This window comes from Scyliorhinus torazame, chromosome 7 (genome assembly GCF_047496885.1).
Source record: "Scyliorhinus torazame isolate Kashiwa2021f chromosome 7, sScyTor2.1, whole genome shotgun sequence".
Taxonomy (NCBI): domain Eukaryota; kingdom Metazoa; phylum Chordata; class Chondrichthyes; order Carcharhiniformes; family Scyliorhinidae; genus Scyliorhinus; species Scyliorhinus torazame.
In genome coordinates, this window is record NC_092713.1 from 155,717,720 (window position 1) to 155,743,829 (window position 26,110).

At 44.1% G+C, this 26,110-nt stretch overlaps 1 protein-coding gene across 1 annotated transcript in view; it reads right to left on the reverse strand.

Annotated features, from left to right (window-relative positions):
• Window positions 1-514: 514 nt before the first annotated feature.
• The window catches only part of LOC140426642 (uncharacterized), a 194,610-nt gene continuing 169,014 nt past the window's right edge, over window positions 515-26,110 (reverse strand). The window contains exons 28-34 of the mRNA XM_072511705.1: window positions 24,205-24,421; window positions 21,643-21,739; window positions 20,513-20,681; window positions 19,256-19,560; window positions 14,303-14,450; window positions 12,989-13,086; window positions 515-7,395 (exon numbers count right to left, since the gene is read on the reverse strand). Of these exons, the coding sequence (XP_072367806.1) occupies window positions 5,995-7,395; window positions 12,989-13,086; window positions 14,303-14,450; window positions 19,256-19,560; window positions 20,513-20,681; window positions 21,643-21,739; window positions 24,205-24,421 (2,435 nt within the window). The 3' untranslated portion in view covers window positions 515-5,994. The remainder of the gene's footprint in view (window positions 7,396-12,988; window positions 13,087-14,302; window positions 14,451-19,255; window positions 19,561-20,512; window positions 20,682-21,642; window positions 21,740-24,204; window positions 24,422-26,110) is intronic.

Consider the following 26,110-nt stretch of genomic DNA (forward strand, 5'->3'; position numbering starts at 1 on the left):
CATTCACATCTTCTCCTGGACACCTCTTTTGTTTCTTTACTTGCCCCATTGCCACTTCCTTTCATCTTGCACCATCAACCTTTTTTCACCATTCAATCTCTTCTGCCCTCCACGTGATGACAGATCTTCCCCTTTTGTTCACTTTCCCACCCTCACCTGCCCTTTCACTTGCTTAAAACATGTAACATCTTTAACCATTGCCAAGATGCTACCAGACCTGCTGAGTATTTCTGGCATTTTCTGTTTTTGTTTAATGGAAGGCCTGTCAATTCAACATCAGTTGTGGGGAAACTACCAGAATTTGTCATTGGTGGTAGAATGACTGACCATTTGGACAAATGAGCTGATCAGAGGGGGCTATAAGAGTGAGTTATGTCTGATTAATTGAGCTGGTTTTTGAAGAGGTCACTAATAACGTCAATAAGGTTGGTCTATGGATGCTATATGGACATTCGTAAGTTATTTGATACATTTTCACAAGAAAACCACTCGCAAAAATGAGAAGTCCACAGAATCGGAGGTAGCTTTTTACTTAGGTTGGCAATTAGTTGAGAGGTAGCACAAAGTGGAAATAAAGGGTAATTATTCTGCTTGGCAGGATGTGCCGAGTGGTATTCCCCAGGAATCTGCTCTGGGTCCTCCACTTTTCACCACATTTACTAAAGGCTTGGACAAAGGAATAAAGAGTTGTATACCCAAGTTAGGAGGGACAGCAAGCAATGCAGATGGGAGCAAGAAGGACATCATCAGATCAGATGAGTGGCAAATGGAGTTCAATGTGGGCAAATGTGAGGCCTTCCACTTGGTCCCAAGAAAGATAAATAACACTACTTTCTATTTGGTGAAAATCTATAAACTGCAGACCAGCAGAGATTTGAGAGTCCAAGCACACAACTTATCAAAAAACAATACATTGGTACAAGGCTAATGGGATGTTATTATTTCAAGGGAGCTGAAATACAAAAGGGAGGAAGTTGTCATCTAGAGGTTTGGTCAGACCCAGTCTTGAGACATTGCATTCCGTTATGGGCATTGCATCTGAGAAGATATATCAACCATGTTCTAACTGAATGGTCCTGCATGTTTCAGGGGCTAAATGGCTTCATCCTCAGTGCTGCTGTGATTGAAGCCCCACTATGTGAGCCTGAAGTTAATCCAGGAAGCTACTCGATTAATACACTCTTCAGCACTACATTCTTAAAGGGACAGTGCTTATGGATGGTTCTTCCTTTCACACTCACCCATATTTGTATGTTGGTGTATTTTTTATATGCAAGTGTTGAACAAATGGCGACTACTTAATTTCCCAACCATAAGGACAACAAACAGACCAATATCTATTTTAAACATCTTATGTTACATTTCATACTTCATGTATAAATCACAATCTTCAAAAATATTTTTCTGTAACAATTCATTTGAAACAACTTTTCTCATGAAAAGTTTAAGTGTAAAAATTAAAAAATAGTATTCCATCTACTCGTTCAATAGCTCATCTAATATGAATAAGCATTTTTTTTAGTACATATACATTTAAAAGACAGAAAAAAAGGTACAAGTTTGTCAAAGATACAATTTGTCATACAAAGTTAGCTTATTTACATCAAATCATTGGCTCCATGAGACATGAGCCATCGGTTCTGTAGTTTTTCTGTAGTTGAGTTTGTGTGTTACACACACAAGTTATTGTTGCGTGATTGTCTATGTGAAGAACATCCCCCTTCAACACCCAGACATCTCCATTTCTAGCTTGTTATGGGAAGACAGTAGAAGTGAATCAAATGAAGCTCATGAGTTTTTTAATATTATATTCTGCACCCATCAAGGGGGATGCACAGTAGCACTGATGATGGAACATTTCAACACTAGTGTGAACAAATGCACCATTAGGTTAGGTGGGGCATGGGTTTGACACAAAGTGAATTAATACATCACCCTTTGATTTACAGGCATACTAAACCAGACAAAAATGAAGGAATTGGTCAGGAAAAATAATGTTTTGATTATGCATTTTTGTATTACCTTCACAAAGTCATCACAGTTTTGTGGTCCAATACTGAAGGAATTTTTTTAAAAATCCAATTAAGGGGTAATTTTAACATCGCCAATCCACCTACCATGCACATCTTTGGGTTGTGGGGGTGAGACCCACGGGGAGAATGTACAAACTCCACACGGACAGTGACCGGGGCCGGGATCGAACACGGGTCCTCGGATATTGAAGGAATATTGAGAGAGAATGGATTATTGTAAAGCCGTAACTGTATGGACACATTCAATTGACATTCCTATTTTTAAAGGCATGTAGGGTTTAAAAACATGTGGGTCATTCTTTGTTCTTCATTGGTTTTCTGAAGGTTGTTCAGAAGAAAGAGATCAGTGTGTGTTTGGTCCATGGGTTTAAAGTGCAACATTCTATTTTGGGGATGGGGGAGGGGGGGGGAAAGAGAAAAATAACGGCCACAATACTATCAGAGGGATGGATCATAGAATTTACAGTGCAGAAGGAGGCTATTCGGCCCATCGAGTCTGCACCGGCTCTTTGAAAGAGCACCCTACCCAAGCCCACACCTCCATCCTATCCTCATAACCCAGTAACCGGACCCAACACTAAGGGCAATTTTGGACACGAAGGGCAATTTAGCATGACCAATCCACCTAACCTGCACATCTTTGGACTGTGGGAGGAAACCGGAGCACCCAGAGGAAACCCACGCACACACGGGGAGAACGTGCAGCCTCCTCACAGTGAACCAAGCCGGGAATCGAACCTGGGACCCTGGAGCTGTGAAGTGACAGTGGTCCTGAAATGGAGCTTACAGGAGGTATTTATTACAAATTTCTTGGGCTGTACTATAGTCTTAAAAGACAAGTGCAATGTAGGTTTGATGTGATATCATCTACCATCCCACAGACTGAAGAGTGTGGGTATCTCACATGCACGGTATTAAAAAAGATGCTACAAACAGCGTTTATGACTAGATCTGAGCTTCGTTATGTTTACACGGACGGAAAGCGAAAAGGTCCAGATTTCAGATTTGATGGGTTACTTCTGGAAAATGTCATTCGGCCAAGAAAACAATAGGGCTAAGAAGTTCAAAGGGTAACAGAACAACACTCATTCTGCAGTGCTCTAACATGGTCCATAAACAAAATCTCAGGAGAAACCTATATTTAGCTAGTGCAGCCCGAATAGGGTGGGCCAATTTGGTTTCATGGTTAAGGCATCATGATTACTCATTGCTCATATGATTCACAGAAACTTTACAAGCTTTGGCTGAGGTTATTGTAAATAGTCAATGGACTGCTATTTCTACATTATTGCTATGGGGGAGGGGGGGGGGGAGAGAGAGAAGAGTGTGGAAGAGGAGAGGGAACTTAAATTTATAAGAATTCATATTTCAGTCCAATAAGCTAAAAATGGAAATGTCCAGTGCTGTAATTCCACTCTCATACACTAATTCCTGCACAGTTTCTTAAAATTTGTTTAGAAAACATTATAATAAGCAGAAATTTTGCAGGTGCCCTCGATACCATTACAAAATGGAACAGGTTGAACCATTATATTAAATGGAATTGGAAAATTACCTTCCGTTAGAACATATTACTCAACAAATTCCTTCAATACTTGATTTTGAGCAGACTTGTTTGGTGCACCAGTCCCAGTGGTTGAAGGCCTACCTCTAACATTCAATTATTTATGGCGTTATGCCCTTCAGACCAGCGATGATATCACAAGTAATTCAAGAACAAGTGGCTGAAACAGATCTGTCCAAAATCCCCTGCTTCCTTTCAAAGTACCTTTTAAATGTTTGGTTCTCCAATGCTTCCTTCCACAAATATTTCACAGAAAGTATAAAAACCATAACTTTACCTCTCTCAGAAATTCACAATAATATACATTATGTGGGCAGAGAAAGTGAAAGGAATTTTAATATTCAGGTTATGGCTGGAACCTAAAAGCGCAACAAAAAAAAAGCACTGACTCTAAATATCCTCTGCGGTGGAAGAACAAATCTAGAAAACTGATCTCTACATCGAATCTCTGGAATACTAGCATAACAATCTAAATACCTGTAAATTTTACAGATTGAAGATTTTTCTAGTGTTTCATAAGTGCAGTGAAATGTTACAACCCCAAGATTTTCTTCTCAACTTGGGATTTTGTTTTCAATTTAACACTGTGTTTCTTCATCTTAGTATAAAGTACAACTTTTCGAGAAAGGTTAGAATTATTACAAATAAAAAAAATTAGTTCAGCTCAGGAAATTGGCAAGATGTAAGTTCAAAAAGTAAAGACTCCAGTGACAGTAAAGGGCGAAGGTTGCACAAATTGAGCCAGTCCCACTCAAGACTTCAGTCAAGGGCGAAGTGGTGGGAAAGCACTTTTAGGTTTCTACCCTTCTGGGGTCTGCGACATCACCTAAACCGCTGGAGACACACTATTCACAACTCATTCCTTAACACTCTTTCTATGGGTTGGTAACCAAGCAAAGGAAGTTGTTCCTGCAAAGGTTTGGGTCAACAATTTCTTTCCAGAGTGCAGAACCTGTGGATTGTCCTAATTGTAGCAGTGAATGAGTCTCACCATCAAACTCGTTCATTTATCATTTCACTTAAGCTTCCAATATGGTGAATTCAAGCTAATGGTTATCCTTCGAACATTTTGATAGAGAGAGAGATATATATATTTATAGAGAATATATAAAATGTGAACCCAAGCTGAATCAAGTTCACATTAAAGGAAACAATTGCCTTCAATTATCCATTCTTCATACAGACCTCATTGGCTAGTACAAAATTGATTGGTCTAGATCTGTGATGACATTTCCACTAAGTACCAAAGGTCATCAGAGTTTTGCAAGCAACAGGATTGAGAGCAGTGATGTCCAGAAATGGAACATCCTTCTCCCCCCAACACACAGGCCAAAGTAGCTTTGTCAAAGATTTTTCCCAGTGAGGTTTGCTCTCAATGAGAGCACCAAGGTCACTACACTGTCTTCTCATCAATTACTGCACAGAGCAGGCCCGCTAATGAGGGATTTGTGGGGCTATGTCTAGTTTTTTTTAAAAACAATTACTAAATCGAACTAAATGATTCAGCGGAAATGCTATACTTCAGGAGACTCGAGGGATGCAGGAATGATTAAAAATAGGTGCCTTACACATTTAAAAGTAAAATCAGTACAAAAACAGAACAACAATTCGAAGCTACTCCACCTGCCATATCCCTCTGCCCTGGTGTTGCTAACCAAGGAGGCATTCAGTACAAACTTACACAAACGCACTACATTAGGAATGTTAGTATCGTGGTATCATGGAAGCAGTATTAAGGCAACTTAAAATTAGAGGTCAGCTTGTGAATGCAACTGGCAATAGAGCAGTTAACCTGGAAGTGTGAACCACTAAACCACAGCATCTCCCCTGTTCTCCCACCCTCCCCCGACCCAAAGACAAAACAAACCCCGTCAAGGTTGCATTTTCTTTCGGTAATAAGTTAGACAGTTTGATTTCTCAAGAACCAAATGAGAAGGCTGGTCGCAATTCACCACATGACCCCAAACTTAATTTCAGCTCTGCTTGCCTTCTCAATTGGAACAGTTCTGTGTCAAGGAGAGAACCGTGCAGAACGCAGGGTAACACCAGTGGCGATATTGCAAGTTTAAAACAAAAGTTACCTTGCTTAAGTTCAGAGCACTGTGCCACTAAATAAGGAGTTTAAAAAAATATGTCAGACATGGAAATGGGCAGTGACATCAGTGATTAAAATAAATAAAACCTTCTTCAAAACATACTGAAGTTGCACCTTCGAGTCCCTAGGGTCTGAGAGAGTTGATCTTTGTTAAGACTTGTTTTGTTGAGTACTTCACAGGAATAGTTCCTCTCCTCCTTGCTACACAACCAAGTGAAAGGGAAATCTCCAGACCAGAAATAAAAGGAATTCTTCTTCCTTCATTTCACACAGTCAGGCAAAGAGTCTTTCATCACAAGTGCTCAGGCAAAGACCTGCATGTTGTTCCTCTGCTGCTCTGGAATGTGTGAAACCTGTGGGCGCTGACCGATTGGAGCAGGGCTAGGCGTGATGTCCGACCAATCTGACGTGGAATGCGGAGAGGAGCTGGACCATTGATCGGGAGACTCGGGAGAGGGTGTGAGGTATGGGTGCTCACTCTGGAGATGAACATTGTGGTTCGGGGTGTTGTCTGTCGCCGAAACATAGCTGTGCTGAGACGGTGGGGTGGGGTACTTATCGAGCTGCATGGAGTTTTGCAGCTTATGGTAAGACGGCAGGGTGGTCTGTGACCCCTGACCCTCTTGGGTTGTGGACAACATGGAATTGTTCAGTTGGCCATTTGGCAACTGGACGATCTCAGGCATCTGGTGCATGTTGCCGACGGGCACTGGTGTCATTGAGCCGCAGTAAGGCTGCCCTTGTTGCTGCGCTACTTGAGAGTTCTGCTGCTGCGTTATCACCGACTGCGGTGCACCACTGTTCATGGGCTGGTAGGTCAGTATCTGTGGTAACTGCTCCCTGAGCATGGCCATGTGCACTGGAGGCATGTTAGCCTGAAGTACCGCATTCTGTTGATGCAGATTAGGGTAGGAACTAGCAACCTGGTGCAGGATGCCTAGCATTGGGTTGTATTGGGAGGTGGTGATTCCCACTCGGTTCATCCACTCTGACTGCATGTTCACATGCTCAACCCTTCCCAAGGGCATCCCCAGGCTGGTGCTTTGCCCAACCATGGAAGGATGGGACATGGAGGGGAGGACCTGACTCAGGATTGTGTTGGAGTCCATGTTCATACTTTTCATTGTACTGAGGTTTGAGAAGGACATTGCCAGTTGGCTTTGCACTGGAGTGGATGGGTGGAGAGATGCTGGTGGAGATTGGTGTAAAACCCCTGATGACGTCAGTAGAGGCGGCGATGTGGTGGACAAGTAGGTATGTGGAGATTCCAGAGAATCGACTGGTGAAAGAGCCAGCGAGCTCTCCACAAGGGACGCTTTATCATTGACAATGGATCTTTTTCGCCGCCTGGCTTTGGCTTCCTTGGAGTCTTTAGTATTGCCTGGAGTGAGGCTCTTTGTGCTCGGCCGTCTTGCTTTCTTGCCCATGGGGGTCATTTTGAGGTTCACGAAGGAGTTGCCACCTGGGCAAGTCACTGGAGACATAGTGGGCCCCATCATGGGTCCGCCTGGTCCCTGCGGGCTCCGGACCAGGTTGTACTCATCCAGCAGTTGAACGATGTCGTGGTGCATCCGCTCCTGCGCGATGTCCCGGGGGAGTCGGTCCATATGGTCAGTGATGTCACGGTTAGAAAAGTGGTCCAGTAGGATTTTGGCAGCTTCAAAACTGCCTTCCCGGGCGGCAAGAAACAAGGGCGTTTCCTCCTGTGGACCAAAAACCAAGAGTTAGATAGATCAACTGCAGGGACCCACTGAAGGAGATGTCCTGAGATGAGACTCCTTAAAACCAGATAGCTAGGTTAACACTAGAATAGTTCTACATAAGTTACTTTATTGAGGATTGAGACTAATCATAGAAAGTATACCCAGTAATCATTATTAACCATTAAACATGTATTTTTAGAACATAGCAGTAATAAGCATTTAAACTGTTGCTACAAGCAGTGGCAACAATGCATGATGGGATTTAAGCTAGCTAACTTGCCCATGTTTTTCAGACAAACAGGGACATACAGAAGTAGTGTGGTCAGCAATAACACGGTCAGCTAAGTAAACAGTTCTTATCAGTGCCCAAAATGTCCTGTCTTAAGACGGTCCATGGTGTAAAGAGGAACCAACTTTGGCATCCTGCCCTTAAATGAACAATGAGGTGGACAGGAATTGGCTGCAAAAAGTAGGATGGGAATGGACAAAATAACTTTATAATGGACACAATATCCTAGTAAACAACAGGATGGCAGGATGGGGTTAAATCAGGAGCTGATCACAAGTCATCATGTTGCTTAAAGTAAATTTCACTGGTCAATATAAAATTGACAGCTCCAAGGATTGGATCAAGTCCAACTGGAGTGGGCTATTAATTTTTGGAAAATTGTGTAACTGTTGCACCTGAACCAGTGTCAGACAGTGATTTTAGCATTTATCCAGATCTCTCTCTCATGTACATGGACAAGCTTGGAGTAATAAAGTCGTCTTAACCGGAGTTGATGTTTGACTGCAGATCTGTGTGTTCAGCTGAGCTGTAACTAAAAGGGAGGAACCCCACGTAAAAGCTAGCTCAATACTCAGGCCTTGGAAACGTTCCTACACCTACGAATAAACTGGGCAAAATTTAATTCTCGCCACATTTATCGTGCATCACTGGGACAAGGTTCAATCCTCTTCCAGGAACACGAGTCAAGTACCAATGAGATTCAGGAGGGGGAATATATCTGGTCAGTGAGTTTCCTGTGTGGATCAGAAGAGATAGCTGAACTTCTCCAATGTCTCAAGTAATGTTTAACTGCACTTCAAGCTAAGGTCTCCTATAGCCATGAAAGATCAGGTGGTGAGGGATATTACAATTGAGATTGTTCTTCTAGTCTAGAGAAGAATCAAATTTCCTATCCCTAGGAATATAGCAACAGGAGACGACCATTCATTCCCTTGAATCGTTTCTGCCGTTCGATTAGATCATGGTCGATTTATGTCTTAACCCCAACTAAAAGCCTTGGTTTGGTAACCCTTAATACCCTTACCCAACAGGAAACCAACAACCCCAGTTTGGAAATTTTCCATTGATCACACCAACGTTATGGGGAAAGAGGTCCAGATTTCCGCTACCCTTTGACACTATCAATGCATGGCTGAGCTCTAAGGGGATTTTCAAAGTAACTTCGTTGTAGTGTTAATGTAAGCCTACTTGTGACAATAATATTATAATTTTAAGCCTATACTCTCGTGTTCTGGACTCCTTCACCATAGGAATAGTTGTTCTCTCTCATTCATTTCAGGCACCATGCTCTAAGAGGGCATTGGGGACCATGGACCTCCATGTTAATCTTGTCTGGAGTTGTGGATAATCTTCATCGATGATTTATCCATTTTGCGAGGATCCTTAGAAAGATCGTTCTTGGTCTACCCTGATTTCCTTTCCAATCGATCTTTCCAATCAGCGTCACACTTTCTAGATCATGATTTCTTACTGTATGCCCACAAAATTACAACTCTCTTTATCCGATCTTGGTCAACAGAATTCTTTTGCTCTCAGATTTGACTAGCACCTCTTCTTTGGGTGTGTGACATGTTCAAGATATATTCATTAACTGCCGCAAAAACCACAACTCTGTAGTCTCAATTCTTCTCTGCATTGCTTCACTGATCGTCTGACATTCACTTCTGCATCTCAAAGTTGGTGTACTCCAGGATCCTCAACTTTGTTTTCATGGCTAATTTTGAGTTGACCATAATCTTTCACATTTTTAAAAATGTTTCTTTGGTCATTCCAATCATGAATCTCATTTCTTGGTCGCACTTTCCATCCAATGTTGACATATTCCTAAGAAAAACTGCCTACCTGTGTGACCTGTTCATTCTTCTCCAAGAATGCCAAGAACCTCTCAAACAATTTGGCGATCCAGATTCTGCTAACCATCTCATCAAAACACTGGATGGACAATGCATGCTGCACTCACTGGCAAGAGCTCACTGGCAACCTGGACTGCACTCACGCCAGCCAGAGACTGATCCAGCAACCTGCAACTTCCAACCGGAGCTGCGTCCTGCCGAGTGCAGTGGCCAGCCATTTTGTCAAAGGCGGCAGAGCTCTCCCCAAAGTGAGCCATAGGCACAATGTTGCTATGGAATGGAGATCCGTCTGTAGGGAAAATAACTCGAGACTAAGCCAAACAGCCAAAGCCATAAACAAAGAGGATAATTTTACATTGTATCAAACTAACAGTGGAGGATACACTATTCATAGACCAAGCTGGATTCCATAAGGACTGAACACAGAAGACCAGGTACTTGCCCTCACAACTCACATTGATAATGGCCTTCAAAAGCGCATGAAAACTGGAGTCATCTACCTCAATCTCACTGCAGCATACGACACTGTGTGGCGCAAACACCTACTGGCCAAGCTTTTGCGGATCCTACAACCCTGGTTTGTTGATACCATCGCTTCTCTTCATGACAGAATATTTTGAATATATGTGGGACCCAAAGCCAGCATACAGAAGAGGCAGCAAAATGGCCTAACTCAAGGATCAATACTGGCCCCCAGCCTGTACAACCTGAACATAAATGACCTGCCAGCCAAATGGAGACGCAAGTTCATCTACGCGAATGGCATCTGCTGTGCTTACCAAGCGCGAGATTTAAAGGACATCAACAGTGCTCTTAATGACAACCTTAGTAAGATCTGACTACAATCAAAACTGGTGCCTCAAACCAAGTTCTGCCAAAGCCATATCATGTGCCCTTGACAATGCAAGAAGCCTTGAGCAGCATGGTGGCGCAGTGGTTAGCCCTGCTGCCTCACGGCGCCCATGTCCCAGGTTCAATCCCGGCTCTGTCACTGTCCTTGTGGAGTTTGCACATTCTCCCCGTGTTTGCGTGAGTTTCACCCCCACAACCCAAAAATGTGCAGTTTAGGTGGATTGGCCACACTAAAAAAAAAAATTGCCCCTTAATTGGAAAAAATGAATTGGGTACTCTAAATTTATTTTTAAAAAAGACAATGCAAGAAGCCATCAAGAACTTAACCTCAACCTAAACGGCAACCGCATCAAACACCACACTGCACCTACCTAGCTTGGTCAGTGTGAGGTCCAAAACAACACCTTCAAACCACATCTGCAGAATTTCTCAGCTAAACTGAAGACTCGCCACACTCTCCATCAGCAAACTAGCATGAACTTCTTGGGGAACCAATAACAGAACTTTATGAAGCTCCTCTTTGTTTATTTAAACATTTGTTCATGGGACGTAGGCGGCGCTGACTGTGCCAGCATTTGTTGCCTATCCCTAGTTGCCCTTGAGGAGGCAATTAAGAGTCAACCACATTGCTGTGGGTCTGGAGTCACATGTAGGCCAGACCAGGTAAGGACGACAGATTTCCTTCCCTAAAGGACATTAGTGAACCAGATGGGTTTTTACGACAATCAACAATTATTTCATGGTCACCATTAGACTTTTAATTCCAAATTTTATTGAAATCAATAAAAGTGGTGGGATTTGAACCTGGGTCCCCAGAGCATTGCTCTGGGTCTCTGGTTTACGAGTCCAGTGACTACGCCACCACCTCCCCACTACTCAGTAGCTGAATACTGTGCTCTTATCTGGAAGAACTCTGTGCACTGCAAACTGATACACTTGTAGTTGGATGAGACCATGAGGAACATTTCAGAAGTAATCCGGTCAACAAACACAAATTGGCAGTCTGTCCTCTGCAACATTGCACCACCACAAATCCATTGTGTAGCTAGCACAGCACGATTGCTCGAAAGAGTGCACAAAAATCTAGATCTGTCACTGGAAGAAGACATCACCTGAGAAGGATCGACCTGCCCAAGGTAGGCAGTTCTGCTGTGGACCTGTGGCACATCACCAATAACACAGCCCAGAATCAGCACTTGGTTGATGATTCCACGTTGGAAATCCCAGGCTTGACCTCCTGCGCGGTGAATGGGTCAAATTGATCAGGTTTCGCACTGGAGTCGGACTCTGCCGCAACAATCGCTTCTATTGGGGACACAGTGACTCACCCTGAGCAACTGCAGCAAAGTGAAGGCTAAACAAGTACCCCGGCATGTGCTTAGCGGTGCTCTCACTGCCCTATACCAGGCCGATGAGGAGGCTGCCAAGTGGCTGAAGAAGTTAAAATTTGACATCTAGCTGTTTGTGCATGACAGCAGCAGTATTCTTCTCTGTGATCATCCATTCTCGTGTCATTTTCTTTTAGGACATGACTAGACATTTTGTTTTCAATTTATGCTCAGCCCCTTCTCACTTTCACTCACGTCCCTGTCCAAAATCCTATGCAGCTTCTGTTCAGAGTCGGCTTCAAGAAAAGTGTCATCAATGTTTATATTCTTAAAGCTGTAGCCTCCAACTAATAATCCAGGAAGGTCAGTACTCAAAGAAAGATCTCAGACTGATGGGGTTCACATTGAATTGCTCTGGGCTTTTTAGGGAACACAATAAATATTGATTTACTTAAATCTTCTGGGATTACTCCTGTGTTGTAGACTTCATTAAAGATGAGAGCCAGTTTGTCCATTCCAAAGTCTTGTGATTTTTTAATTTATAAGGTGACTGTTTCATCAGGGCCTTTGGCTTAATTGTTTTTCATCTTATTTACTACTGTTCTTACTTCATCCATCATAACCTTCATCCACATTTTTCTTAATTGTTGGCTTTTTTTCTTGTCTGTTGTCCTCAAACAAGTTTTGTGTATATTGGCCATCTTGTAAGACTTGGGACATTTTCCATGATAACTTCCTCATGTTTCCCTTTGACGCATCTGCCAGATGTCCACCCAACATTTACTGTGATTTCCCTAATGTCTTTACACATTGTCCTTGAGACTCTGTTTTTACATTTTTCTATTCATTCTATCTGCCCTAGAAATTCTTGATCATTATTCATAGTTACTCATTATAAAATGCATGACAAAGCTGAGCTGTGACTTTCATTACCTTCCTCACCTTTGTAATTTAGATTCAAAATCTTGTTAACTCCTATGGAGTCATAAACAAACCTTGATGACGGAAGTGAAAAAAGTGAAATTATATTGCCTGTCTGCAGACTCATCACAAAACCAGTTGTGTTAATTGGGGAGCTCAAGATTTGGTAAGAGCAACATGGGCAGGATACCAGTTAGGCCCTCAGCCATGTGTGCTGATGGCAAGAGCCAGGTCAAGGAAAGATAGATGGTAGGGGATTCAGTGGCATTTATTAAGAGAGATTGGCACCTCCTGGGTCAGAATGCGCTATTGTTATTGGGGATGGGGTTAAAATCAGGACACTTCAGTACCTTGTTGTCCTGCATGTCCTTGTTGGCTCCATTCTTCAGTAGGGCCTGGGTTGCATCTACATTGTTAACGGCAGCTGCCCAGTGAAGCGCTGATTTTCCTGAAGGGAGAGCATCATCACAGAGTGTTAAAGAGAGTGTTACTGCAGAGTACGGGTCAGATGTCAATGCAACACCAACCAAAGTAACTTAATGGTTAACCCAAGTTAAACGCATGTGCAACACCGCCTGCATAGGCAGAAACTAGTACAACAGGCAGATAATAGATAGATTAAGACGCCCCCATGTTGAGCCCAGTTTCTCTCCAGCTAGCCCTTCCCCCAAGTAAAAGTTCTTTCTGTCCTAATTTCATCTGAATTTCCACACTCATCCCATTTCCAAATTATCTACATATTTAGGGCAGCATGGCAGCATAGTGGTTAGCACAGTTGCTTCACAGCTCCAGGGTCCCAGGTTCAATTCCCGGCTGGGTCACTGTCTGTGCGGAGTCTGCATGTTCTCCCTGTGTCTGAGTGGGTTTCCTCTGGGTGCTCCTGTTTCCTCCCACTGTCCAAAGATGTGCGGGTTAGGTGGATTGGCCATTATAAATTGCCCTTGGTTTCCAAAAAATGTTAAGTGGGGGTTACTGGGTTATAGATACGTGGGCTTCAGTGGGGTGCTCTTTGTAAGGGCCAGTGCAAACTCGATGGGCTCAATGGCCTCCTTCTGCACTGTAAATTCTATGATTCTATGATTCACAATTACTACATTTTCAGTGACTAACATGCTCATGCCCAACCTGTCAATATATTTTTGCTGATTTGAAGTACAGAGGAAGAGTTTAGCTAGCAGGAAATTTTGAAAACATTCTCCCCTCCGCCCTCATCTTGCCACGTGGCTAATATATTTTTAGAGGGTGGGTGGTGATAATCAAACAGTGGCATTTTTAAAGAAGGGAAGTCTCGCCTCATACACAAGGCGGTGTCAGCCAGGTCTCGGTGAGGAGCAATCTCGCTTGAGTCACAAGGTTGTGGTTTCAAGTTTCACTCCAGTGACTGGAGCACAAAATCTTGGCTGACACTCCCAGTGCAGAACTGAGGCGCATTGCACTTTCAAATGAGATGTTAAACTGAGACTTTGTCCGCCAACTCAGGTGGACATGAAACATTCCATGCCATTATTTTGACAAATAAATGTTGTGCTGGCCAACATTTATCCCTCAACTAACACCACCAAAAAAAAAGATCATCTGGACATTTATCTCACTTTTGTTTGTGGGATCATGAAAGGCCTTACTTAATTTTGAGTATTTTCTTAAAATCCCATGTCGATTCTTACCATGATCATCCACAGCGTTGACATCTGCATGGCAGTTAATCAGTTCAACCACCATCCCTTCAACAGCAAGGCGGGCAGCCAGGATCAGTGGTGTGGTACCATCGTTCATTCGGCAATCCAGGTCAGTGGCCCGATTTCTGATCAGAATCTATACCGGAAGATAGATCCATTTATCATACCTCCATTTTAACACCCAATGCAGTCATCCCTCGATCCAGCCCTCATATCTCCTTACTGCTACTTGCCTGCATGGATCATGCAGCCAGCAAGGGGCAAACATAATTCATTTCATTACCCAAAACTGAAGCTTGGGAACCACCATTCTGCGCAGCACATCATCATGACAGGGAAAGAAAACTGGGAGGAGTGGGATAGCCCAAGGCCAAAAAGCAAGGCACTCTGTTTAGGATAAGGACACTGGGGTGCTGGAGACTCTTGGCTAGTGGAATAACTGCTGGAATTTGAGCTCAGATAAACTGAGCTAATGGGCTCGGTCTAATGGGCGGAGATTTAAAAAGCGCGGGAGCTGCGAGTCGGAGCGGAGATTTAAAAAGATCGTGGCCTAGTTTCGGGAGCCGTTCGGAGGAGGAGCAGTCTCTGTCAGGGAGAGAACCTGAGAACATCTAAGACCCTCAGAAGGTAGGTAAGTGATTTTTTAACTCATTTTTACTTTTATTACCGTTTCAAATTGTGTGTGTGTGGGGGGGGGGGGCTGAAATGACATCACAGAAAAGCTGTGACCTGAGTGGCTGGTTGGGAATCTACGCAAAATTTAAAAAAGTTAAGCATTGGTAACTAATTAAACATAATTACTTAATTATAATTTAGAGGGGTATCTAAGCCAGAGATCGGAGAGTACTATATTTAGCTTTCACATTTATAGTAGAAATCTAGTGCTAAGAAACAGTTAGTTAACAGTAACTTTAAAAAAAAAAAAAATTTTAACTTTTAATTTTAATTTACTAATTAATTGACACAATGTCCGTTAGAGGGGTGCAATGCTCTGACTGTGAGATGTGGCAGGTCCAGGAGGCTTCCAGCGTCCCGGATGGCTTCATCTGCAGAAAGTGCACCCAACTGGAGCTCCTCACAGACCGCATGGTTCGGTTGGAGCGGCAATTGGATGCACTTAGGAGCATGCAGGTGGCGGAAAGCATCATAGATCGCAGTTATATAAATGTGGTCACACCCAAGGTGCAGGCAGATAAATGGGTGACCACCAGAAAGGGCAGGCAGTCAGTGCAGGAATCCCCTGTGGTTGTCCCCCTCTCGAACAGGTATACCCCTTTGGATATTGTCGGGGGGGATAGCCTATCAGGGGAAAACAGCAGCAGCCAGGGCAGTGGCACCACGGCTGGCTCTGATGTTCAGAAGGGAGGGTCAAAGCACAGAAGAGCAATAGTAATTGGGGACTCTATAGTCAGGGGCACAGATAGGCGCTTCTGTGGACGTGAGAGAGACTCCAGGATGGTATGTTGCCTCCCTGGTGCCAGGATGTCTCCGAACGGGTAGAGGGCATCCTGAAGGGGGAGGGCAAACAGGCAGAGGTCATTGTACATATTGGTACTAACGACATAGGCAGGAAGGGGCATGAGGTCCTGCAGCAGGAGTTCAGGGAGCTAGGCAGAAAGCTAAAAGACAGGACCTCTAGGGTTGTAATCGCGGGATTACTCCCTGTGCCACGTGCCAGTGAGGCTAGAAATATGAAGATAGAGCAGCTAAACACATGGCTAAACAGCTGGTGTAGGAGGGAGGGTTTCTGTTATCTGGACCACTGGGAGCCCTTCCGGGGCAGGTGTGACCTATATAAGAAGGACGGGTTGCATCTAAACTGGAGAGGCATAAAGATCCAGGCCACGAGGTTTGCTAGGGTCACACGGGAGGGTTTAAACTAGTATGGCAGGGGGGTGGGCACGGGAGCAATAGATCAGAAGGTGAGAGCATTAAGGGAGAACTAGGGAATAGGGACAGTGTGGCTCTGAGGCAGAGCAGACAGGGAGAAGTTGCTGAACACAGCGGGTTTGGTGGCCTGAAGTGCACATGTTTTAATGCAAGAAGTATTACGGGTAAGGCAGATGAACTTAGAGCTTGGGTTGGTACTTGGAACTATGATGCTGTTGCCATTACATAGACCTGGTTGAGGGAAGGGCAGGATTGGCAGCTAAATGTTCCAGGATTTAGATGTTTCAGGCGGGATAGAGGGGGATGTAAAAGGGGTGGCGGAGTTGCGCTACTGGTTAGGGAGGATATCACAGCTGTACTACGGGAGGACACCGCAGAGGGCAGTGAGGCTATATGGGCAGAGATCAGGAATAAGAAGGGTGCAGTCACAATGTTGGGGGTTTACTACAGGCCTCCCAACAGCCAGCGGGAGATAGAGGAGCAGATAGGTAGACAGATTTTGGAAAAGAGTAAAAACAACAGGGTTGTGGTGATGGGAGACTTCAACTTCCCCAATATTGACTGGCTCACTTAGTGCCAGGGGCTTAGACGGGGCGGAGTTTGTAAGGAGCATCCAGGAGGGCTTCTTAAAACAATATGTGGACAGTCCAACTAGGGAAGGGGCAGTACTGGACCTGGTATTGGGGAATGAGCCCGGCCAGGTGGTAGATGTTTCAGTAGGGGAGCATTTCGGGAACAGTGACCACAATTCAGTAAGTTTTAAAGTGCTGATGGACAAGGATAAGAGTGGTCCTAGGATGAATGTGCTAAATTGGGGGAAGCCAATTATAACAATATTAGGCGGGAACTGAAGAACCTAGATTGGGGGCGGATGTTTGAGGGCAAATCAACATCTGACATGTGGGAGGCTTTCTAGTGTCAGTTGAAAGGAATTCAGGACCGGCATGTTCCTGTGAGGAAGAAGGATAAATACGGCAATTTTCGGGAACCTTGGATACGAGAGATATTGTAGGCCTCGTCAAAAAGAAAAAGGAGGCATTTGTCAGGGCTAAAAGGCTGGGAACAGACAAAGCCTGTGTGGAATATAAGGAAAGTAGGAAGGAAGTTAAGCAAGGAGTCAGGAGGGCTAGAAGGGGTCATGAAAAGTTGTTGGCAAATAGGGTTAAGGAAAATCCCAAGGCTTTTTACACGTACATAAAAAGCAAGAGGGTAGCCAGGGAAAGGGTTGGCCCACTGAAGGATAGGCAAGGGAATCTATATGTGGATCCAGAGGAAATGGGCGAGGTACTAAATGAATACTTTGCATCAGTATTCACCAAAGAGAAGGAATTGGTCGATGTTGAGTCTGGAGAAGGGTGTGTAGATAGCCTGGGTCACATTGAGATCCTAAAAGACGAGGTGTTGGGCGTCTTAAAAAATATTAAGGTAGATAAGTACCCTGGTCCTGATGGGATCTACCCCAGAATACTGAAGGAGGCTGGAGAGGAAATTGCTGAGGCCTTGACAGAAATCTTTGGATCCTCACTGTCTTCAGGTGATGTCCCGGAGGACTGGAGAATAGCCAATGTTGTTCCTCTGTTTAAGAAGGGTAGCAAGGATAATCCAGGGAACTACAGGCCGGTGAGCCTTACTTCAGTGGTAGAGAAATTACTGGAGAGAATTCTTCGAGACAGGATCTACTCCCATTTGGAAGCAAATGGACGTATTAGTGAGAGGCAGCATGGTTTTGTGAAGGGGAGGTCGTGTCTCACTAACTTGATAGAGATTTTCGAGGAGGTCACAAAGATGATTGATGCAGGTAGGGCAGTGGATGTTGTCTATATGGACTTCAGTAAGACCTTTGACAAGGTCCCTCATGGTAGACTAGTACAAAAGGTGAAGTCACACGGGATCAGGGGTGAGCTGGCAAGGTGGATACAGAACTGGCTAGGTCATAGAAGGCAGAGAGTAGCAATGGAAGGATGATTTTCTAATTGGAGGGCTGTGACCAGTGGTGTTCCGCAGGGACCAGTGCTGGGACCTTTGCTGTTTGTAGTATATATAAATGATTTGGAGGAAAATGTAACTGGTCTGTTTAGTAAGTTTGCAGACGACACAAAGGTTGGTGGAATTGCGGACAGCGATGAGGACTGTCAGAGGATACAGCAGGATTTAGATTGTTTGGAGACTTGGGCGGAGAGATGGCAGATGGAGTTTAATCCGGACATATGTGAGGTAATGCATTTTGGAAGGTCTAATGCAGGTAGGGAATATGCAGTGAATGGTAGAACCCTCAAGAGTATTGAAAGTCAGAGATCTAGGTGTACAGGTCCACAGGTCACTGAAAGGGGCAACACAGGTGGAGAAGGTAGTCAAGAAGGCATGCGGCATGTTTGCCTTCATTGGCTGGGGCATTGAGTATAAGAATTGGCAAGTCATGTTGCGGCTGTATAGAACCTTAGTTAGGCCACACTTGGGAGTATAGTGTTCAATTCTGGTCGCCACACTACCAGAAGAATGCGGAGGCTTTAGAGAGGGTGCAGGTGAGAGGGGGCAAGGTTTAGAGTAGATGTACGAGGTAAGTTTTTTTACACAGAGGGTAGTGGGTGCCTGGAACTCGCTACCGGAGGAGGGGGTGAAAGTAGGGACGATAGTGACGTTTAAGGGGCATCTTGACAAATACATGAATAGGATGGGAATAACGGGATACGGACCCAGGAAGTGTAGAAGATTGTAGTTTAGTCGGGCAGCATGGTCGGCACGGGCTTGGAGGGCCGAAGGGCCTGTTCCTGTGCTGTACATTTCTTTGTTCTATCAGCCAGACTGCCCCCGAAAAGCAGCACGCCTTGGCGCAATGTGGCCAGTAAATGACAGGACATGCTGCTCCCAGTAGCTGTCTGGACCACTGCACCTCACAAGATCGAAGCAATCTCGTGAGGCGTTGTGATGTGAAGCTTGCCCATTGTGGGTGGAATTAAGTTTTGGCAAATCTGCATATTAGAGCGAGACAGCTGGTCTCACTACATTTACTTTATTCATTGCTCTCCACTTCCCCGCCCCGTGCACACCCACCTGGAACACCCCCTGAGCATCAGCTGCCACAGCTGCGTGGAGAGGCGATCGACCCATGTTGTCTTGGGCATTGGCATCGGCACCCGCGTCAAGGAGACGTTTGGCTGCATCAGCCCGGGCATATCGTGCAGCCAGGTGGAGAGATGTCTCTCCCGTGCGGTCTGTCTGGGAATGGAGGCTGGCACCTTGATAGATGAGGTCAGTAATGACATTGGCTGACGAGTCGTCTGTGTCTTCCTCCTCCTCGATTCCAGTGTCCAGCCCACCACCTCGTAGTGATGCCAACATAAGAGGTGTAAAACCATCTGGGGCAAGAATAACATCCAATGTAAACCAGGAGGATAACAGTATTACATCGCATTTACAGCACAGAATCAGGCTACTCGGTCCAACTAGTCTATGCTGTTGTTTATGTTCCACACAATCCTTCCCCCATTTTACCAGCATAAACCGGTCCATGTCTTGCGTTTATCTAGCTTCCCTTAGTTGCACTGATGCTATTTGTCTCAGCCTCTCCTTGTGGTAACGAGTTCTAACCACTCTCTGGGTCCAGAGATTTCTCTCGAATTCCTTGTTGCATTTATTCGTAACTGTCTCTTAATTTTTGACTCCCCCACAAGCAGAAACATGTCTGTCATATCTACCATGCCAAGCACTTCCAGAAATTTAAAGATGCCTTTATCAGGTTGACTATCAATCTTCTCTTTTCTAGAAAGGAAGTGCCCCAGCAGGTTCACACTTTCTTGATATTTTTACCCTCTCAATTCGGCTATCGATTCTTTTTTTTTGCATCTTCTCCAATGCCACCATATAATTTTATAATACAATGGCTAAAAACAGTGGACAATCATCAAGTGAATGTGGTCTAACCAATGTTCCACATAAATTTAACAAACTTGTATTTTTCAATTTTGTCCTTTTGGAAATAAGCCCCGTGGCTTGGTTTTATCTCCAACTTAATCAGTTACTCGTTGGGAAGTACAAGCATACCGGCTTTATTGTTTACTTTGTTCACCCTCAGACTGGAGGAACGCTCATCCATAAAGATGTCTTTTGCATTTAAACTCAATAAACTCTTACTCTGGTGTGAAAGGGGCAAGAATGTGGCACTAGCCGGATTGCTTGTGCAGAAGGCTGGCATGCACAAGCCAGCCCAAATGGCCTCCCTCTGTGCTTTCTGTGCTGTAACCTTTCTATCAACATAAGAGAAATGCTCCAGTCTTTGGCTGATTTTATCACTAGTGCCGCTTTGTATACCTGGACCTCTCACGTTGACGTTCATGCAGTCGGCATCGTGCTCCCCTTGAGGAGGGGTCAGTGCCAGGGATGGTGTTGAACGGATGTCTGCTGCCACTAGATGCTGTTGCGTCCATGGTCGATGGTCAACCTGGTCTTCATTCTCTGAAAGTAGAGCCTGATCTTCAGTCTACAGGGAACAGAGAAGGTGTGTCATTCATTAACAACATACGAGTTTGCTGCTCTGTGGCTTCGAAATCTTGAAGTTGCCAACAAGTGAACAAACAAAGAATATAAAATACCGCATTGCACCATTGAGGTGAATAGTATGGATGCATTCAAGGGGAAGCAAGACGAGAATGAGCGAATAAGGAACAGAAGGCTAGAACTAGATGAAGTAGGGAAGGAGGCGGGTCACATGGTGCATAAACAGGCACTGCATCCAATGCTGTAGATTTTGTGTTATGGGTAAAGCAGAAATATACTTGATCAAGGGGTCAAAGGGGTACAGAAGTAAGAGCACAACAACAGAGGTCTTCAGTGGAGAGTTCCATCCTCTTTCAGAAGGAAACAGCAAGCAAAGTAGTCAGACACCACTCTGCAATAACAACTCAAAAGCGCTGCCCTCTGAATGGTCACTGGAAGATGATCCGGATGCCTGTTTTCACTCGGGGGGGAACAGATATGATTTTCTCTGCCACAATTACCAGCAGCCAAATTTAACTTTGTGAGACTTTACAGGTATTGGCTGAATTAGTGGATTGCCTGTTGAATTGAGTGGCAACCATTTCATAATCATGCACGCAATGCAGTGTGTGTAATTCAGTTGCGGTAACTGTGGTTCACGTGGCCCACTCTGTGGTTAGTGTCAGCACCACCACATGTTCTATGATTAACAGCATTGTGACAATGTCACGGTCAATGACCCGGCTAAGCTTTTAAGTTTGTACCTTGACACTTCACATGTAAGACTGAGAACATGGGGAGCCTGAAAGTGAACGGACTTCACAGACTTGACACCAAGACTCCTGATCCTTCACCATCACTCCAATCCATCGATCAAACATTGGTGTAAAACTAATACCACAACTGCTTTGTTGATGGGCCCCTCTGGTTAACATGTCGTTTATTACATGGCAATGCAGACCCACCTTAGGTTTCTTTGCGTCTGGCCCTCCTCCCTCCATCCACTGCTCATTTTGGTTGCCATCAATCATGGTGTCATCAGGCACCGGCTTTGACAGATTTCTAAGAAAAAAAAAGAAAGCTTTTAGTAATGTTTTCGATCTGACATGGGGGATATTGTCCTCTGCAGTAAATGGGTGAGGATCGTAGCACATAGGGGGTGGGGTGGGGCAGTGCAGGGGGCAGGGGGGGTGTTGTGTTAAGTCAGCCTCCAAGAACAGATTTATCCTGATGCAATCCTGCCCCGTGTGGATGACAAGCAACTGAGGACCAAGGAATCAAACCGCCATAGAAGGGCAGTAAATTGATGGGTAGCCCAGGGAGTTAAAACACCCCTTGCAGCTAAGGCAAGTGCCTGGGAATTTCAGATCATCAAATGACTCAACCCACAGCCTGAGACACATCATGACAGAATGAGGCAACCTGTGAGATCCCATCAAGGTTTGACAGCTCTTGCACTACAAACAGGCACAGGAAACCATTTTATTGTGAAACACCACCAAATCTAATCTGGTTCAATTAGCAATGTTTCAGTTAACAACATCTATTCAGGTGTGAACATGGTCAGGAGCACCAGAAGTGAACCAGCAACTAGGCCCACCAGGAACATCAGCCCGGAATACTACAGCATGTTATAGGCACGGGAGACATCTCAACCCCCTTGTGTCTAATCCACCTTTCAACCAGGTCACGGCTGCTCAGTAACTCGGTTCCATTTAGCTGCTTTTGTTCCATATCCCTTGAATACCCTCAACCAAATAGAAATCTATCTCAGTTTGGAAAAATCCAATTAGCCAATCATCCACAACCTATTTGAAAGGGTCGGGGTGGAGGTGGGGGGAAAAAAGGAGTTCCAGATTTCCACTGCCCTTTGAGCGAATTAACACTTCCTGACTTGACTCCTAAATTATCGATGTCTATTTTAAAATTATGTCCCTTCGATTGGGGCCCCCTCATCAGAGCAAATATTGTCTCCACATCAATCCAACTGAAACTCATTTTAAACACTACCAGTTTTGTAAATCATCATGATTTCCTTCAGTTGAGAGAATTTTCAGGAATGGCTTTCATCACAGTTAAAATAGATATTACCAGGCATCAACTGTGGTTCAGTTGCACTCTCACAATTGAGTCAGACAATTATGGGTTCAAATCTCATTCCAGAGAGTGAAGGACAGAATCTAGGCTGAAAATTCCATTTCAGTGCCACGGGTTTGATCCCCTCTCGGAGGGGTCGTATTTCAGGTGTGGTTTTAAAACGAGGCCCCATCTGTCCTCTGGTACCTCATAAAATATCCATGGCACTACTTTGAAGAAGAACAGGGGAGCTCCCCCTAGTGTTCAGTCCAATATTTATCTCAATTAGAACATCGCTAAAACAGATAATCTGATCATATCACTGTTGTTTGTGGTAGCTTGCTGTACATAAATTGGCTCCTGCACTTCTGAAGTTACAACAATAACAACCTTTCAAAAGTATTTCACAGGCAGTAAAGTGCTTTGAGGCATCCGGAAGTCATAAAAAGCACTATATAAATGCAAGACTTACTTTCTTCCAATCTTTGTTGTTCTACTCCAGCACTCTCCTTTCATGGTCCCAGTTTATAAAACGTTTTTACATTGTCCCTCAAGGAGGAATTTAACTGGCTACACCTAAGCAGCAGTTCTGAAGCGTCAATGGGGTGGGTAGGCGTTAAGGCATCTCCTTCTGTGTATTTAGGATTATTCGATATTCCCCAGGTTACATTTAGCCTTTATTTACAACAAACCTCTGACAATATATATGTGTGTAATAATGTGCTGATTTGAGAATCTGTGGGGTTTGACAGAACACTCACTGTTCTGCTAAATTGAGTGCCATGTTATTTAAGCCTGGGAAATATTCCTTTCAATTGTTTCATGGATCAAAAATGTCAAGTCAACTTCTTAACCTTAGGCCGTGGAATTGTTTGGCCTCAGGGCTCTCAAGTTTTTACCATACACCTACATTATTCCCACTGTACCCTGTATAAGAGGCTCTCTAGTTTTCCAATGTCACGCTTGCTCATTAGCACCAATTACTGTACATAGAAATTCTGATTGCTCAGTGCAACATTAATACTATTACATTGACATTCAACACTTTGATCCATCATGACATTCATACTTGTACACACACTATCAATGAATAATATCCATCATTACATTAATACCTACACACACACTCGAACAGAGTACTAATAGCCATCATTACATTAACACTTACACACTCGAACAATGAGCATTAATATCCATCATTACATTAATACCCGCAGACACTCGAATACACAGCATTAATATCCATCATTACATTAATACCCATGCACACCAACAGTGAGCACGAACATCCATCATTACATTAATACCCACATACACAGTGAGCACTAAGATCCATCACCACATTAATACACACACACACTCTAACACTGAGCACTAATATCCATCATTACATTAATACCCACACAAAACTGAACACTGAGCACTTGTAATGATACATCATTAACACCTACTTCATTCCCACTGCATCCTGCCCCACAGGTTCGCGACGCTTCCGATTGCCACCCTTCTTCAGGATGAAGCCCTCTGGGAACCACAGTGGGCCAAGCTTGCGTTTGCGTTTGGCCGCTACGACCCCCAGGATCAGAATAAGGATGATGATCCCTACAGCAACCATCAATAGGTACAGGAGGCTCAGCTGTGCCGGGGGATTTCGATCATCGGGTTCACCTGTCGGGAAAACAAACACCATATTTTATTTTCTGATATTTCACGACGATACGGCAAAGGCAAGTGTTGAAAAGCAAAGATCTTATTTTCTACATTTCCCACACTTCGAATCAACCCAACATTAATCGTATTAATTACAAGCGATTTAAAAATAAAAGAAGATTGCTTTCTACCCAGTGCACATTTCATTTAATTTAATAACATGTTTGGTCACTATTCCTCGCATATGGCCCATGTTCTTTCTCTCTTAAAAAAAGCAACATAGGAAAGGATCAGATCACAGGAGGGGGGATGGCGTGTTGTCCATGCATTTTTGCAAGAGTTGACAATGTATACTTACCATCTATTTCTGAAAAATAGTTTGGAGGTGGATTTGCTGAGGATTAGCAATATGTGGATTACTTATGTGCTAACATTGGCAGCGAACCAAGTGCCATTATCTTAGTCTGGTCAGAGTCATCTACTGATGGCTCCCCTAATTTTGGTTACTTGTGCAGCATGCGGCAATTAACTCTTGAAAATGATACCCCTGGTCAACCTCACAAATGCCTACGAATCGCTTACTGGCTTCAGGTATATTTCTTCAGCAGGTTATGCAACAACATTGTGCCCAATTAAGATGCAGTTCCCACATCATATTACAAATCTATGTAAAAAAAAGCAACACCACTTTATTCGTGTCACAAGTAGGCTTACATTAACGCTGCAACAAAGTTACTGTAAAAAGTACCTGAAAAGCAGATCAATGTACCTTTGGAAATCTCTGGGCAACATGTTTCTTGAACACGCCCTCCGGCACGGTAGCACAGTGGTTAGCACAGTTGCTTCACCGCTCCAGGGCCCCAGGTTCAATTCTCAGCTTGGGTCACTGTCTGTGCGGAGTCTGCACGTTCTCCTCGTGACTGCGTGGGTTTCCTCCAGGTGCTCCAGTTTCCTCCCGCAGTCCAAAGATGTGCAGGTTAGGTGGATTGGCCATGCTAAATTACCCTTAGTGTCCCAAAAAGGTCGATTTACTGGGTAACGGGGACAAGGTGGAGGTGTGGGCTTGGGTGGGGTGCTCTTTCCAAGGGCCGATGCAGACTCGATGGTCAGAATGGCCTCTTCCTGCACTGTAAATTCTATGATTCGATGATAATCTATGATAACCTCATCAGAATCTCTCATCTATCTGCTTACCTGCGGACTTGACTATTCCAGCGCACTCCTTACCAGCCTCCCATATTCCATCCTCCGTAAACCTGAGGTCATTTAGAAGTCTACTTCGGTGTCCTTAACACGTAGATTTTAAAATTCTCTCCTACTTTCAAATCCTTGCCCCTCCCTTCACTGCAATCTCCTCTGGTTCTGCTACTCTGCGCTCCTCTAATTTGGGCTTCTTGAACACCCTCACTTTTAACTGCGTTAAATCCAGAAATTTACAAAGTGGAGAGTGTGCAGAGAAACGAGGAACTGTACCTGGGATGAGGAGCTTCAGTTTTATGAAGAAACTGGAGAAGTTGGGGTAGTTCTCATTTGGGCAGAGGCAGTTGAAAGCAGATAAAGTAAAGATGTTCAAAACGATGAGGCATTTTGATAAGTGCTTTACTCATTTTACGGGATGTTAGCGTTGCTGACTGAGGCCAGCATTTATTGCCCAGCCCTAAGTGCGATCCATTTCAGAGAGAATTTGAGAGTCATGTAGATGAAGAG